Genomic DNA, 17,613 nt, shown 5'->3' on the forward strand with positions numbered 1-17,613 from the left:
CGTGTGTGGTCAGAGAGCTTTCCATCAGTGAGTCAGTGGGAACTACAGCGTGAATACTCCTGCGTGGCCAGGCACCAGTGCTCCGTTTTGTCAACAAGGTGAGATTCACATTACCACTGGCCTGGTGATGGCTAAATTATACCTAATAATCACCACTGGCACTAATATTGAAGCAGGCACTTCCTGAATCCAAATGACTGTTCAGACATCCTGAGTCAGCCAGCAGAGAAAGGAAATAAAAGCCCCGTAAAGCACCGCCTTGTTTCCTAGATCACTAAACCTAGATGCCTTCCTGTGCCTGGACTTTTCTTTTATTATTTCCATTTCTAATCACTTGAAATTGTTGTTTCTCTTGCCCAATTTAAGGCAAAACTCCAAAATTCAATGACAGCATTTCTCTGTTTTCCTCCACACCCTCTATAGTTGGTTCTAAGGCGTTAAGAACTCCCTATTGGTCTATTTTCCTTCATCAAAGAATGTGCCACCTAGAGCTTAGTTTGGGCTCAGGTATATTTTCCAATGAATATATATATTCATAGAGTCCCCCTTGAAGGATTCGTACGGCACCACTACAATTGCTTACATGAACCAAACAGCTCAAGTTTGCTCACTCATAGGAATCTTGTTCAAGAAACAAATACAAGTCAAAGTACTAAAATTGATAAAAAGTACTTTTGAGACACTGATATACTGGGTTTTATAATTAAGGGAGTATTTCATATTCCATATTGCTCAAGATAGATGAGAATATTTTTGAAAACAAAATATGAAAATTGAGGCATTCGCCATAGACTTCTTGGTAGCCTTCTAAAAATGTGTTTTTCTTTCCTTAAAATTCTTAAACCTTCGGAGGCCATTGTTAACAATACCGGCTTTCTGTGAAATTCCGGCTGATGTTTTCCAACCCTTGTGCATGTTGAGTCTGAGACTCAGAGCCAAAGGAAGCTGCCCGACTGAAAACCCAATTGTGAAAAGGTGCAAAGGGCCTTAAAAACTACTGAAACACCGCCCTGCAAGACACACTGAAATGACTGCTTTGTGTTCTGTGAAATTAATCCTCTCTGAAACCTTCTCAAGGCTAAGCCCAAATGGGAAAATAAAATCCTTTTCGGAATAAAGGGTGAGATCTGAGTCATGATAAGATTGCAATACAAGGTCAAGGGCAAGGAACCACTTTTCCCTAACCCAATCTGCTATGTGCAATTCACCTCATGCTCTCTATTCTGCAGATATGCCTAAATACCAGGCAGATGTTGATAAAGGATTTCTCCTCATTTCTAAATATTTCTGTCTTCATTATTTTATAGTTAGAGAAAAAACACTAGCTAAGAAGCCACTACATAAGAAACAAATATTGGCATCTATGACTCAAATTAATTTTCTTCCTTACAGCATTGAGTTAGGAGCATTAAGGGGTACAAGCAGAAAACCTCTGATAATTTAGAAAAGGTTCTGGGAGAAAGTCACAAGTTAAGCGACCACAAAAGTCTCAAAGGTATTCACCGTGGAAATTTCAAATGGGTCATCACAGTTACCACAAATAAGTTATAAAAAAAGCAATGGCCAATAGATCCCATGGGTAGCGATTACCTTATTAATCACGTTTAACCTATTCAAAGCATTATCCTTTTTAAAGCATCCATATTCATTCAATAAGCACTGAATGTAAAACTGCTTTCTCATCTATAGTCCACATTATTACAAAAAGATAATGTCTGACCAAATAATTTCTAGGTATCATAGCCTGTTTAACATTATATCCTGATGCCTCTTGGTAAAACACCAAGTGTCTCAATTATGTCATGTACGATCTTATAGTCATACGTCTTAACTTTATTAAGAATTACTGCAGTTTCCATAATATCTTAGTACATAATCAGTATGAATAGCTTCTTCCTTATCAATTAGGGCCCAATGTGATAAGTGACTTCAAATGTTCTCTTTAGAGGCTTAAAGACAAAGAACTCTAAGTAGGCACCAGCATCTTTTGAAAGGATACCTCGCGGCAGGGAAAAAGTATTTTTTCCCCCTAGAGTAGAGAAGGGGAACCGGGTAGTAGGTAAGGATGAAAGGTTTCCGTGGTTGCTAAACGGTTAGAGGATGGGTTCTTCCTACCTGTCCCTGACCCTCCCAGCCTACCGTAACAATGAGAATGCTAGTGAGACGCTAGTGGACAGGATCTGACCATACCTTCGTGGGTAGGCTCTGGGTCAGGTGTAAGTGAGATGTCATCCAGCTCTCGCAGGCAGAGCCATTCTCCGTCCATAGACACTCGGAATTTGCAAAGGTAGATGGTCTCCATGGCGGCCTGTGTGATCTTGTCAGTGGTGGGGGTTGGCATATCGGTTGGAGGCGTCAGAGCAGACATGATGACTCAGCTGGGACCACAACACACACACACTCACACTCACACACACACTCACCCCAACAAAAATAAATAAAACCTCCTCACCAAAAAAACCCCAAATCCAAAGCTCTGGAACAAAGCTCTCAAGAAAAGGGGTGGGGGAGGTTCAAACAAAACACAAGGAAAAATGCCTTACGGTTTAAGAACCAACTGCTCGAGATAAACAATTCTGTACTATCTTTTCTCATCGATAGCTCCTAGCACAGAGCGAAAGAAGATGATGCCTGGTCTTCTCCTAGCTTCTCTCCTTGGATCTTCCCTTCCCCCACCTTTTTCAGCTGAGCTATAGGCTTTAAATCCCGCACAGCCGACGCCACCTTAGCTGGCTTTAAAAAACTGGCCTCTGCATGAGTAAGTGAAAAATCCTCCTTTGTGCAGAAAAAAAAAAAAAAAAAAAACCCCAGAAAACAAAAACAAAAACAAAAAATCCCCGGAAAATAAACCAATAGTTTCAATGGAGCTTAAAAAAATCCTGAACTGCAGAAATCACTTCCAGGATCTGCTCAGATGAGCCGGGATGCTGAGTTCTAATAGGATTGGTTGTGCGCAGTAAGCAGGGTGTTGCCCAAAATGGCTGACTAATGAACTGAACTGAAAATCCAGGCTCATGTGACCAGCTGCTCTGAACGTGGGGCGAGCAATTCCCAGGATGCTTTATAGATGCTGCTGAGGCAGGGAGAGCAATTAGGCTGCTGTTCTCATCCTGTACAACCCACTTCCAGACTGTGCTAGTCAAACTGTGATCAGACATAACACAAGGCACAGATCCTCATCCATTGCCGCGCTCCGGGATAAAAGGGCTGCATAACAGGAAGACAATGAACACTGGGTGGTACCCCGCAGCAAAGATGGGGAAAGAGGCAGATTAATTTAACGAGTACATAATTCACCTCTCATCTCTTATTCTCATATACCTAGCTATTAAAATTCTTTACTCTGCCAAAGGTGGTGTTTTAAGAAAAAGCTAAGGCGGATTTTCAAGTTAAATATCATACTCTAAGGCATTTATAATTTCTTTCCCCAAGGTACAAAAACCTGACTTTTCTAGACTGGACAGAAGTGCAAGAAAAAAAACTTGATGGTGTAAAAAAGCAAAATCCCTTCCAATTAATGGCACCCTCCCCCTTCTGATGCTGCTGTATTTACCAAGTGCTTGCATAAAGTATGTCTTATGTTTCTTTTTTTTTTTTTAATTTTATTTATTTATTTGACAGACAGAGATCACAAGTAGGCAGAGAGGCAGGCAGAGAGAGAGAGAGAGAGAGAAAGAGAGAGAGGGAAACAGGCTTCCTGCGGAGCAGGGAGCCCGATGCGGGGCTCGACCCCAGGACCCTGAGATCATGACCCGAGCCGAAGGCAGCAGCCCAAACCACTGAGCCACCCAGGCGCCCCAGAGAATGAGTGAGAGAGAGCGTGAGAGAGAAGATCAGAGGGAGAAGCAGACTCCCCAAACAGCTGGCAGCCCGATGCGGGACTTGATCCTCAAGTCTGGGATCATGACCTGAGCCGAAGGCAGTCGCTCAACCAACTGAGCCACCCAGGCGCCCTTATGTTTCTTTTTTAAGATTTTATTTATTTATTCGACAGAGGGAGATGCAGCAAGAGAGAGAACACAAGCAGGGGGAGTGGGAGAGGGAGAAGCAGGCTTCCCTCCGATCAGGGAGTCTGATGCAGAGCTCGATCTCAGGACCCTGGGATTTCAAACTGAGTGGAAGGCAGACACTTAATGACTGAGCCACCTGGGCGCCCCTGTATTATGTTTCTAGTCAGAAGATAAAGCTCTATTATATTTTTAAAAGCCTCTCATCCTGGAATATCCCAAGGGCATATTATCATATTCTCCTAAACCAGCCAACCAACTCACCCAGCCACACACCTATCTACTTACTGTATTATCCAATAAGGCATTTATACCTTGGTAGCTCCAAGTTAGGTGTTTGCTTTCTGAGCCACATAAATGACGAGATAAGGCATGATAAAGATTTTCTCTGAAAATGTTTTAGACAACTGAAAACAAGTGTCTGTTCTATTTAAGGATCTGATTTTTTTTAAAAAAGATTTTATTTATTTATTTGACAGAGCAAGAGGGATCACAAGTAGGCAGCGAGGCAGGCAGAGAGAGAAGGGGAAGCAGGCTCCCTGCTGAGCAGAGAACCTGATGGGGGGCTCGATGCCAGGACCCTGAGACCATGACCTGAGCTGAAGGCAGAGGCTTAACCCACTGAGCCACCCAGACGCCCCTAAGGATCTGATTTTAAGGAGAAACCTCTAACTTCAAGAAATATATCCTAAGATTTATGACATACTGAAGATTTCTCATCAGAAGGATACCTTGATTTCTGAAAACTAAAAAAAATTCTCCTTGAATATTATTATAATTGTATTTTATATACAATATATATTCATGATATATTACATTTATATATATTAAAATTTCATAAATGATTCATCTTAATTTGAGGTTGATCTCAAATAAATAATGCTAAAAACAAGACTCTGTAGATAAACAGGCGTTTCTCATACTGGTAAATGTCAAAATGTATATTCGTGTATGATCATTTACAATCAGGAAGAAAATGAGCAAGTAAGGAAAATGAAATATCCTAGGTTTGTTCATTTCTATTTAAATCTCTTCCACCATTATCCTACATCTGGACCCAGAGCTATTCAGTCATTCATTTATTCCTCCAGTAAATACTCACTACGAGTATTCCACATACCAGCAGTATGTGCAGCAGTAAGACAAGGTCACCTCTCCAAGGAGGCAGAGTTATGTATCCAAATCCTGAACACAAGTCTTCATTTAACACATTCACATTCAATTACAGGCTGATTCCTTTCTAGCTATGTACATTTCCATCTTACACATTAAAACTTTAAGGGGAATAGGTTATAGTTTCACTTTAAGCTATGCAATAATTCAAAATCTCGTAAGCAATTGTTAAAACCTTTAAATTAAACTTACACTGAATAGTTCCGGAAATCGCAATGCCAAAGAGCCCGGCCTATCTGTACACATGACATCAACACTGTAGGTCACTGATACATTCTTAAGATACAGAACGGTGAAAGCAAAAAGAAATTTGAATACTTGGACATGCTCTGGGTCCACCAATACCTGAACTGAGCCTGTCACAAACCATGACAATCTTTTTACCAACCAACCAGGAAGCATTTACTCACTCTGAACACAGAGGGATTGACTGCAACACACCAGCATAACAAGAACTTCTTGGTCAATGGCAGAGAAACCTGGTTAATATTCCTGCCAAAGGTCCTTCTCTCCGGGGAGAAGACACCAGGAGGGAAGCTGAAGGGAAAGAAAAGCCTTCCTGCGTGAGCTAGCTTTTAGTTTTTTATCAGCTGGAGGAGGTATTAGCAGTCATTTCAGAAATAAGAACCATGGGTAAGAAGGAAATCCTGTATTTCCACTCTTTAAAGCGTATCTGCTTGCAGGTAAACACTCCGGAATCTTCAGCTTGAAGTTTCTCATTGTTCACAAGCCAAGAATTCACTATGAAAACAGGCACTATTTTAAACTAATAAAAATAATTCTGAACATTGTTTAGTACTAGCTCAGAATGTAAAGATACCATTAAGTCATCAGTGAGACAAACCTTGGAACTTTTTCCTCTTTGGCTCTTACCTGTGAATAAAGGCACATACTTGTAAGGTAGTTGTGAGGAAGACTGAGGTGTAGCCTGTGGCCCTAAAATGGAACTAACAGGCTTAAGTGAAATTCAAATCCAAGGTGATGATCTGAATAATACTATGTTCTAGCTGCTTACACAGCTCAAATTTTCCACATTGTAATTGATTCAAAGCAAATGAGATTCACATGTCAAAGTCAAAAGTCACATTCCTTTTAAAGAATATTTACTCAGCTACTATTATAAGAGGAAGACTGATTTGTCATGCTCAATGTCCCTGTTATACAATGTGGAAAAATTATTATTTAAGGTAGCTATCATGTACTGAACCTCTATTTTCCTGTAGGTCCTTTACAAATACTGTATCAGAGCCTCACAAGAACCTGCAAAGCAGATACTGGTATCACCTCTTTACATACAAAACCAAAGCTGAGCCAAATCACTGGTCCAAGATCACACAACTAGCAAGCAGCATATCTGAAATCATGATCTGCCTTTTGGAGGGGAGGAGGCAGAGAGAGGGGGAATGAGAGAATCCCAAGCAGGCTGTAGGCTCCAGACTGAGCCCATTACGTTGGGCTCAATCACAACCCTAAGATCGTGACCTGAACCGAAATCAAGGGTTGGATGCTTACCCAACTGTGCCCCTCAGGCGCTCCCCAAACCAAAGTCCATGTTTTCTTTCATGCCTTGAAATGTCAGCACTCCAACCCAAGGATTAAATTTTAATTAGGGAAAATAAAAAATAAACAAAAAGCAAAACCAATTTAATATGAGGCACCATCCCCATAAAATTTCCCAAATATTAATTTCAACAAATTTAAGATTAGAAGAAGAGGAAATTTTTATTAGCTTTCACGCTTTACAAACCATATATTCCACTGACATTCTGGTCAGGTTTATAGTAAGTATTTTCTGAGACACTGAGAACCCAGCACAGATGTCCCCTTTTGTGTGCTGAAACCAAATTCTTCCTGATCACCACGAAGGATACACTACTGACCGTACCTCCACCTGAGGAAAAGAGCTGAAAATAACCGAGTTCCTCCTCATCTGCTAACTTAGGGCCTATGCAAAACACTTGATAGAATCAGTAGTGTGAAAAGATAAATGAAGAAGGGAATTATTTTCTAAAACGACTTATTCCAGGACTTCTTTAAATAGCGAACTTCAATGTGTGATTTTAATTATTAAAAAACATAACAAATATCAACAGAACCATCGCCCAACAGATGAACCAACAACTTGAATTTGTGCTCCTTCTCTCTTCTGAATTCCTGCCTCCGCTTTTGAGGCAATTACTTCTGAAATTTGTGTAAACCATTACCTTACTTTAAAAACACTATTATGAAAAAAATTTAAAAAATACTATTATGACTATGGATACCTAAACAATGTGTTTAGCTTCATCTTCTTTTAACTTTACAAAAAGGGTTTCAGTCAACATTGCATTTTTATTTTTTATTTAAAGATTTTATTTATTTATTTGACAGACAGAGATCACAAGTAGGCAGAGAGGCAGGCAGAGAGAGAGGGGGAAGCAGGCTCCCTGCCGAGCAGAGAGCCTGATGTGGGGCCTGATCCCAGGACCCTGGGGTCATGACCTGAGCCGAAGGCAGAGGCTTTAACCCGCTAAGCCACCCAGGCGCCCCAACACTGCATTTTTAAAGACTCATCCACACTGCAGTGCGCAGCTATGGTGCACACTATCCTTTTATCCTTTTGGCTGCTGTATTGCGAGGTAATAATCCATTGTATATGTGTAAAGAATTTTCTGATCCATTTTCACGCTGATGAGTATATATGGGTTATTTCTAATCTTGTTTCAAATGATGTTATTTAGATACTTTTCAGAAATAGATTCCTTGTAGGTATGTTATTTTTTTTTTTTAAAGATTTTATTTATTTGAGAGACAGACATAATACAAGCGAGGGGAGAGGCAGAAGAAACAGGTCCCCCATTGGGGACAGCCGACAGATTCCCCCACTGGGGGGCGGGGTAGGGCTTGAACCTAGGACCCTTGAGATAATGACCTGAGCTGAAGGCCCCTGCTTAACCAACTGAGTCATGCAGGTGCCTTATGTATGCCAATTCTTAAAAGATTTGAAGGTAAGAGACCATTTCACTTACTTCTTTTACAGGTAGTTGTCTCTTCCTATTACCTAGTTTCTATACTGCACACAGTGGTGTTTTTTTAAATGTATCAACTTGTGCAACTAAATCGTTTGTAAAGTTCACAAATTCTACTTCCCCAGGATTCCTGGATTACAGTTTTACAATTTAAGAAGAAAGATCTTACCCCCACACCCCCACATTTTACTAGTTGCTATTAGCACAGAAGGGTTTCTTTGATAAATTACCATCATGATGACACTGGTGGAAGGTACAGATGTTTCTGTTAAATTGTAAGATTTTTTTTTCCCCTGAGAGACAGAAAGTGCACAAGGGGAGCGGGCAGAGGGAAAAAGAGTCTTAATCAGGCTCCATGTCCAGTGTGAGCCTGACGACACAGGGCTTCATCTCATGACTCTGAGATCATGACCTGAGCTGAGATCAAGAGTCCAAGGCTCTTGATCTGTGTGACTGAGCCACACAGATGCCCCTAAATTATAAGATCATTCAGTTGAACGGTCATGATGTTTTCACATGCTCTAGTCCTCCCTACAACTCCTCTCACTTCCTTCCCTCTCTCAAACAAAAATCTATTATGTCCGCCTCTAATGCTGAGATTTCTACAAATTTAGGTTTATAACATTTGAATGACTCAGTACTACTTTGAAGTATTAACCGAGAATGGTAATAAGTACTATAAAATGATTATAACGGAGAAGCTGAGTTATTATTTTGTTTGTTAGAAACAAACACTACACTACCAGAAGTATTATAATGTATAATTTTTTCACTTGTTAAAATTAACCAGCATGGGACTCCTGGGTGGCTCAGTGAGTTAAAGCCTCTGCCTTCAGCTCAGGTCATGATCCCAGGGTCCTGGGATCGAGCCCCACATCGGGCTCTCTACCCGGTAGAGAGCCTGCTTCCTCCTTTCTCTCTGCCTGCCTCTCTGCCTACTTGTGATCTCTCTCTGTCAAATAAATAAATAAAATCTTAAAAAAAAAAAAAATTAACCAGCATAAGACCAACTAACTCCTACCTTAATAACAAAAACCAATTTCATGGCTAAGTGCCACAGGCAATGATCTACAGATATAAGGCTGCCAGCAACTTAGTAGGTATTCCTGGCAAATATATTCTGCTCTTGTCCCAATTTACTCAGCTATAAAACTAAATAACTAGCTTCACAAAGATCATGGGCTCCTTGAGAACCTTGCCTGCTTTGCACACCTCTTTATACATCTGCTTAAAAGTAGTACCTACCAAATATCAGAGTCTCAATAGATACTTGGTATAAATATAGAACTCCAAAGCACTCTGTATTCTTGCAATGGTATGTTTTCACCCTCCTATTTCACCTTAACCATGAAAACTCCCAATTTCTGCAAAATCAAGCTGTATTTATGCCCCAATAAACAAGTCATTCTAACACAGACTTTATTCATTTGTACATAATAGATTCGTTCATCTAATATGCACAGGGTGCCTACAATGTGTTCATCACTATAAACATGAAGAACAAGGTAATAGACAAGAAACAGGCAATTATAGGTTTTTAAGAAATTCCTAAGTCCTTGACACACAGACAACTAATCAGTGTTTTGTTTACATGTACAACTATTTTCTCTGTCAAACTGGTGACTTGTGGATTTCACATTCATTTATTCATTTAGCAAGCAGAGCTTTGGTGGGTAGAATGAGAAACTAGAGGGTTGCTGCTGTCTGAAAAGGAGCCTTCAATTTAGGATGGGATTTCAGTAGTGGAGCTGATGAAGGAAGCTGAGAGCATGTGGACTGTAGGGCCAGAAGGCCCACAGCAAACTCTAGATTCTACCACTTGGAATATTTGCTTCTGTGCCTGCTTCTTTTTTTTTTTTTTTTTTAAATATTTTATTTATTTATTTGATTGAGAAAGGGAGATCACAAGTAGGCAGAGAGGTAGGCAGAGAGAGAGAGGGAAGCAGGCTCTGCTGAGCAGAGAGCCCGTTGGGGGGGGTCGATCCCAGGACCCTGAGATCATGACCTGAGCCAAAGAGGCAGAGGCTTAACCCACTGAGCCACCCAGGCGCCACTTGTCTCTGCTTCTTCAATGGCAAATGCAGACGTAATATTAACTACTTCAGAGGTAAAGGAAGTAATGTAAATAAAATGCTCAGCATGGCACTTTGTACAAAGTAAGCAGTCAATAAATACCAGCCATTACCATCACTGTAAGTGCTTGGGAATTTGGGGGGCCGGGGTGGGGGGGTGAGATGCTCACAGGACTGAGGTAGATTCGGGGGGCCGGGGTGGGGGGGTGAGATGCTCACAGGACTGAGGTAGAGGAAAGCAAAAAGGAAATGTGAGCAAAGGCTATGCTGGGGCATTTCTCGGGCCTTGTGGAAGGAAGAAGAGATGGGTCAGAATTTTACCATTCATATCAGATGACCAGATTTCTTAAGTTCATAAAAAAGGCAGGGGAAACAGATGCGTCTGTCTTCGGAGAGTCCCTAAACAGATTTAAAGTTAGAGGAACCACATTCTAAAAGGCAGCTTGCTCAAACAACTTCTGCTTTCAACATTGCTCTTGCTGAGTGTGTGACAGTTTCTCTTCTCCTGTTTTATAAAGTTTCAGACTTGCCCACCTCTGCCCCACCTCCATGCCTCGCCCTCTGACACCTGTTGCCTGTCAAGTCTATGTGGTATGGAGCAACTGTAGAACCAGTCAGTCATGAACAGGGGCCCTGCAAACAGGATACCAGCTTGGCCAGAAGCCCCTGACTGATGTTTTAGAAAGACCATGAACCTTTCATAATTATAGTGGAGAAGGGGACCATATTGGTACTCTCTCAAATATGACTGCTTTTAAAACTCTAAAAGCATTTAGAGTGGGTGCCTGGGTGGCTCAGTGGGTTAAAGCCTCTGCCTTTGGCTCAGGTCATGATCCCAGAGTCCTGGGATCCAGCCCCACATCCGGATCTCTGCTCAGCAGGGAGCCTGCTTCCATCCCCCCACCCCCAACCCTGCCTGCCTTTCTGCCTACTTGTGATCTCTCCCTCTGTCAAATAAATAAATAAGATCTTTAAAAAAAAATCGGTAAGTATTGATGATACATGTGAACTTTCTAGCTCTCTGCATGGCACACGGAAATATTCCATAAATGGCAGCTGCTGTACTACTATTATCTTACTGCTCACATTCTTTATCTGAAGTTGTTTGGGTTATAGAACTATAGTTAAACTTCATCTAATGAAGTCTTTTGGGATCCTCCAGTATCCAGAATGAAGCTAAGATCAGAATTAAGAAAAAAGAAAACTCTGTAACAATCAACCAATGAAGAGCAGGATGGGAACAGTCAAAACAAAGTCTCAGAGATGACCTCTAATATTCTGAAGTCATTGCTTTGTCAATCTCAGAGCGTGCTCTGACTTCTTGATAATGCCAGACCAGAGGAGCAAACGAAAGGAAGGAGGCAGGAGGAAGGGGAGAAGTGAAAGTTCAGGCAGCAGTGGTGATAAAAGCCAATTTGGGAAGGGGAAGCAGCAGACAGGTTACCACAGCCACAGGAAACGGGGGCACGACCCAGCTCCACTCCCTCAGCTCAGGTCACTGCAGCTATAGGTGCAAGGGACCTACCTGCAGTTAGCTATTTAAATACTCCTGAATCCTGGGGCGCCTGGGTGGCTCAGTGGGTTAAGCCTCTGCTTTCGGCTCAAGTCAGGACACCAGAGTCCTGGCATCGAACCCTGTATTGGGCTCTCTGCCCAGCAGGAAGCCTGTTTCCTCCTCTCTCTCTGCCTGCCTCTCTGCCTATTTGTAATTTCTCTCTCTGTCAAACAAATAAACAAAATCTTTAAAAATAAGTGAATAAATAAATACTCCTGAGTCCTAAACTCCAGTTCTGATAGTCACTAACCTACGATTAGATACTGTCTGAAGATGCTACATTGCTGAAGGATGGGGTTGTTTTTTTTTAAAATGGGTGTTTATAGCTGCCTATAGATAGTGATCCTTAACACAGGTGTAAGCATTTTTTTTTTCAGGGAAAGCATTCTTAATATAGTTGGAAAAGAGCTGAAGACTTGTGAATCACAGCACTGTAAACTGAGACACTGCTCTGTTCTACGTTTATTATACCAAAAAGCTGTCTTTAAAAAAGTCACAACTCAATCTGCCATTCTCAAATCTACCAGTATAAAGATGACTGCTCAAAGTGTTAGGGTTCTGATGGTTCAGTCCTATCCCCAGGACTTCTGAGTTTGAGCAGGTACCTCTATACTTATGAAATAAGATAAAGTAGTTTTGTCTTTTCAAAATTTAAAAAAAAAAAAAACATGCAGCAGATGAACCAATTAATGTGTATTCAACTGCTGACCACGTGTAATGCTTTATGGAATACTATTAATTGATGAAAACAGAAGAGAGACAAAAAACCAGAAATGTCCATGGAGGATAAATTAAGATCAATGAATAAATACATACATATACACACACAATAACGTGCATACATGCACATGTACATCTATTTTTATGTTGCGTGTATGTGTATAAACTAGACATAACACTTTTTTCTTCCCTTACTCATTCCTGCATTTATACATAAATGAGAAGTTCCTCCCCAAATCAGGGATTCTTAAAGTGCATCTGTGGATGTCATTCAAAACAAAGCTTCTGAACTCAAATATAAAGGTGAATTTTTCAAATCTCTGAATACAGGTAAGATTTCTAAAATAAAAAGATGATATTGACTTAATATACAATACCTCAAAGTTATTATATATTACGCACTTTTGGCAAATAGATTAGCAAGAGTTAAAAACTAGGTGTTGGGGCGCCTGGGTGGCTCAGTGGGTTAAGCCGCTGCCTTCGGCTCGGGTCATGATCTCAGGGTCCTGGGATCGAGTCCCGCATCGGGCTCTCTGCTCAGCAGGGAGCCTGCTTCCTTCTCTCTCTCTCTGCCTGCCTCTCAGTGTACTTGTAATTTCTCTCTGTCAAATAAATAAATAAAATCTTTAAAAAAAAAAAAAAAAAAAAAAAAAAAAAAAAAAAAAAAAAAACTAGGTGTTGAGGAGGCAAACATTCACTGGGTGTTAACGTTGAATCCAAGTACCACCCTGGCGGCTGAAATGAGAAATCTTCTTAAAACTGTTCTAAGGTTGGGAGCGCCTGGTGGCTCAGTGGGTTAAAGCCTCTGACTTTGACGCTGGTCATGATCCCAAGGTCCTGGGATCGGAGCCCTACGGCAGGCTCTCTGCTCCCCTTCCTCCTCTCTCTCTCTCTCTCTCTGCCTGCCTTTCTGTTTACTTGTGATCTGTCTGTCAAATGAATGAATAAAATCTTAAAAAACAAAAAACAAAACCAAAAACTGTTCTAAGGCTGCTCAAGTCAACAGGCAGGAGACCCAGAGTTCTGATACTTGATCAAGTACATCATAGAAAGTAATATTGCACTGAGCACCAAGAAATGTTGTAATTAATATATAGAGTACCCCTTTTTCCAAGTATGACTGTGTTCTGAAGTAGATATAAAATAAGATAAAAATTAAAACTCAAGAACTACTTTAATACACTACTACTACTGCAAGGTAGAGACTAAGAGATCATAGGTATGAAACCTCAGTTTTAAGTCTTCCATTCCTGATCTTGATCATGCTTGGGACCTAGTTTTCTTTTCTTTTCTTTTTTAAAAGATTTTATTTACTTATTTGACTTATTTGACAGACAGAGACCACAAGTAAGCAGAGAAGCAGGCAGAGAGAAGGGGAAGCAGGCTCCCTGCTGAGCAGAGAGCCCGATGCAGGCATGATCCCAGGACCCTGGGATCATGACTTGAGCCAAGGCAGAGGCTTTAACCCACTGAGCCACTCGGGTGCCCCTTAGGCCCTAATTTTCTAACAATAAATAAATAAATAAAGCCAACCCTTACTAGGGGAAGAATCAAATAAATTAACCTAAATTCAGATAATCCCCACAAATGACAATGGCCAACAGTTGAAAATTTCTTCTGTCAAACTTTGTACCAGAACTGTTGAGAGTTATAAAGAATTGACTGGACTGTTTTCACTCTATAGTGATAGTTAATAACCAGATTACACAGAAATAAAATTTTAAGGATAAAAAAAGGGCTGTGCTTAAACAAACTAGAAAGCAGATTCCTTAGAAAACTGAAAGTACTGTGGTCAATATTCTTATCTCCATCTCCTCTGCTTATTAAAGGACTAATTTCTACCTTAATTAGACTCCCATCTGGAGATGAGCACAGACCACTCCAACACACAAACTATGGTTTCACTAAGACTGTTAGTCAGTGGTCAGAGCTGGCCCCCTTTCTAGGTAATACAGAAAAGGTCACACGGGACTACTACCTCCAGCTGAATCCAGTGGCCCCCTAAGCTAGGAGAACCATGCCATCCGTTTTCCAACTCTGGGGTTTGCTTAAAGATCACGGGCTTGGTAGGCAGGGAATCTGGGTCAACTTCATTCCTTCTCTAAGGCTGTGACCTGGGACAGGTCACTCAATAATACTGACCCTTAGCTTTATCTGAAAACGTGGCGTCGTTATCTCACAGAGATGTGAGGATTAACTCTGATAATCACAGCACATGCACCCAGAAAATATTCGACTAATGTTAATCTTTTCATAGGGGATGGATGAAGGGTTAGAAAAGGCAAAGTCGGGATTTCTTGGTTGAGGGGAGCAGTTAAAAAAGGTTTGCTGCGGCGATCAAAGAAACCTTTAGCTCTGTCTCTGGGAAAGAGAGATCCCCTCATCCCTTTAGGCAAGTTTCTCCCCCTTTTCAGAACTCACACAGCAAAGTATTTCGCATTTATGGCACGCCTGGTATCTCCAGCCACATTTTCCTACTGTAAGACCCTGTCTTGTCGAACCAGATTTCACATTCCTCCCAGTCTTTTTATACACATTGTCCGCCCTAGGGCCCCGCTCACGGCGAGCAGCAGTGAACCTCTGTGGGCCGACACAGCCCAAAGTGGGGTCCGCGGCAACCAGAGGGCTCGCGCGTCCGGGGGGCCGAAAGGCGGAGGCCTCTTCCTGCCAAACGCTCCAACCTCGGGAGCGGCCCCTGCAAAGCCACACGTCCCCCTTCTCGGCATCTCGGGTACTGGTCCCGATTTCTCTTCCCGGTCCGGGGGGACGAATCTGTGGGACCTACGGCAGCGCCGCGAACGCTCGTAAAAATTGTACTGGTGCGGCTGAGGCCGCGCGGGCGGCGGCGGCGGCGGCGGCGCAGCAGCCACACCTACTCGGCGGCCGCGGCGCCGGGAGCCCTCCCCAGGCGGGTCGCCGCGGCCGCCGGGTCTCCGGGCGCCGCCCCCTCCTCGGCTTCTCCGGGGAAGGCGCCCCGCCTGGGACCCGGGGCCGGGATCCGGCGAGCACGTGGGAGGCCGGCGAGGACCAGCGCCCGGCCCGGGAGGGGCGGGGAGGCCGGGCGGGAGCCCGCGGCCTGGGGAGACGCGGAGGTAAACAGTCCGGCGGCCGGAGCGCGGCAGTTCCCCGCCCCCCGCCCGCCTCCCGGCCGAGTCCCCCCGCTTCCCGCCGCCACTCACGGTGCTTGCCGCCGCCGCCGCCGCCGCTCGGGTAGCTCAGCAGCAGGAAGGGCAGCGGGGAGCCCGGCGACGGCGGCGTCCTCCAGGCGCGCTGCTGCGGCGGCGGCGGCGGGCGCGCTGCGAAGCCGGCGCCTCCATCGCCCGGGTAGAGCAGGAAGAAGGGGGCGGCCACCGGCGAGCCGGGCTCCGACTGCCCCGCGGGGGAGGCCGGCGGCGGCCCCGCCTCGCCCTCTCGGTCCGCCGCCCCGGCTGGAGCGCGGCGCGGCTCCTCCGGCTGCGGCTCCCCGCCCCTCGCCGGCTCCTCGCTGCAACTTTCCGCGCCGGAGGCGGCCGGCGGCGGGGTCTCAGCCATGCTCGCTCCTTCCTTCGCCGCCGCCGGCGACTCGCTCCCGGGCGCGGGCAGGGGAGCGGAGGGTCACGGCGGCGAGTCGCCGCCTCGTCCCGTCCGCGCCGCCGCCGCCGCCACCTTTCTCCTCGGCCGCGGGCCGGCGTCTGCGCTCCGCCGCGCCGTCTACAGGCCGCCCTGCCGGGGTCGGAGCCAGCGGGAGCGGCGGCCCCGCCCGACGGCGCGGTCCCCCTACCGCCGCCTCCTCGCGCGGCTCCTCCCGCCCCGGCCCGCAGCCAGCGGCGCGGCTCCCCTAGGGGGCGGCGTCCTCCTCTGCCCACGTCCCGCCTTCCGCTTCCCTCCGCCGGCGGGGCCCTCCCTCCCGACCCCAGGGGAGGAGACGGCGCCCGGGGCCGCGACCTCACCCGCCCCGAGCCCGGCCCCCTTGGGCCGTCAGGGGTGTCCGCCCCCCGGGGCTTGAGGGGCGGGAGACGGGGCGCCGCCGCCCGCGGCGTTTCCCGGGGCTGCCGCCTCCCGTCAGCCGGAGCGCGGAGGCGCCGCGATCGCGGTGGGAGCAGGGGCGAGGCTCCTTTTAAAAGGGGCCTCCCTGCCCGCGGGTCCTCAGCGGCCCCACTCGCCTTTCACACGCGCGGACTCGAACCGTTGGTTCACGGTTCTCATGGCTGAGCGCCGCCTGGGACAGACTCGAGGGGGGCGTCCGCGTTCCGCCACCTCTTTTGTTCCCTGTCACGCGCGCCCTGTAGACGCGTCGTCTCTGCTGGGACGCGAGCTCCCGGGTTTTCGGGCGTTCCGGGCGCGCACGAGCGCATTTTCAACCAAACACGAGAACTGATGCGACCCGCGTCGGCTACAGGTCGACGGTTTTCCCTTCCGTGGGGCCCGGGGCTCGCTGGTCACTGGGCGCCGTGGCTCTATTTTCAGTGTTTGAGTCGATGCTGACGGATCCAGTCATTCCCCTCAGCAAACGCTTCTTTCTCCAATAGAGACGATTTCCGGTTATTACCGCGCTTTCTGACGCCGGATTCCGCGAGCCTCACGCGGGTTTCCTAGCGGGTTGGCTTGGTGCTCGGGCTGCGGGGCGCCGGCGTCGTGTCCATGCGGTCTCCGCGGCGCCGGCGTCGTGTCCATGCGGTCTCCGCATCAAAGCCCCCTGCTGTGGCTCATGGGCGCCCGCTTTTCTCTTTCTGTCCTTCCCGCCGCAGAGGGAGCTGTCCTTCTCTGGGAAAATAAACCTTTTCATTGTTATTCTCTGAAAATCACTCTCGAAGTTACAAGGAATTAACGTGAACCTTCTAATACTATCTTTCACCAAAAAACTTTGAAACAAAAACTAGTTTAAAAAACGTTTAGGAGCAGCTAACGTCAAGGAGCATGACTGTTTTCTTGTAGCTTTTTCTGTTTCTGGCATTTCCCTGACCTGTTGATCCCAGCGCTGCAGCCTCCCTAAGTTCCTTGTGCTCTGAGCCAGGATTCCTCTTTTGTAAAAATTATTCTATTCCTTACTCACAGACCTGTTGTGGAGATTAAATAAGAAATTCGGGGAAAGCCTTTAA

General features: G+C 45.2%; 1 protein-coding gene across 17 annotated transcripts in view; it reads right to left on the reverse strand.

Moving 5' to 3' along the window:
• The window catches only part of RUFY3 (RUN and FYVE domain containing 3), an 81,989-nt gene extending 65,649 nt beyond the window's left edge, over window positions 1-16,340 (reverse strand). For 3 of the 17 annotated variants that reach the window (XR_009350573.1, XR_009350572.1, XR_009350571.1), the window contains exon 1: window positions 15,715-16,337. Coding sequence is in view for 9 of the 17 variants with exons in the window: in XM_059159702.1 (XP_059015685.1) it covers window positions 15,715-16,066 (352 nt within the window). In the remaining 8 variants the exon portion in view is untranslated. Of the gene's footprint in view, window positions 1-2,190; window positions 3,160-15,714 lie in introns of those variants that run through there. The other 14 variants (XR_009350566.1, XM_059159702.1, XM_059159754.1 and 11 more) reach the window with 10 other exon arrangements.
• Between the last annotated feature and the right edge of the window lie 1,273 nt (window positions 16,341-17,613).

The sequence above is a fragment of the Mustela lutreola genome, chromosome 1, assembly GCF_030435805.1.
Source record: "Mustela lutreola isolate mMusLut2 chromosome 1, mMusLut2.pri, whole genome shotgun sequence".
Classification (NCBI taxonomy): Eukaryota; Metazoa; Chordata; class Mammalia; order Carnivora; family Mustelidae; genus Mustela; species Mustela lutreola.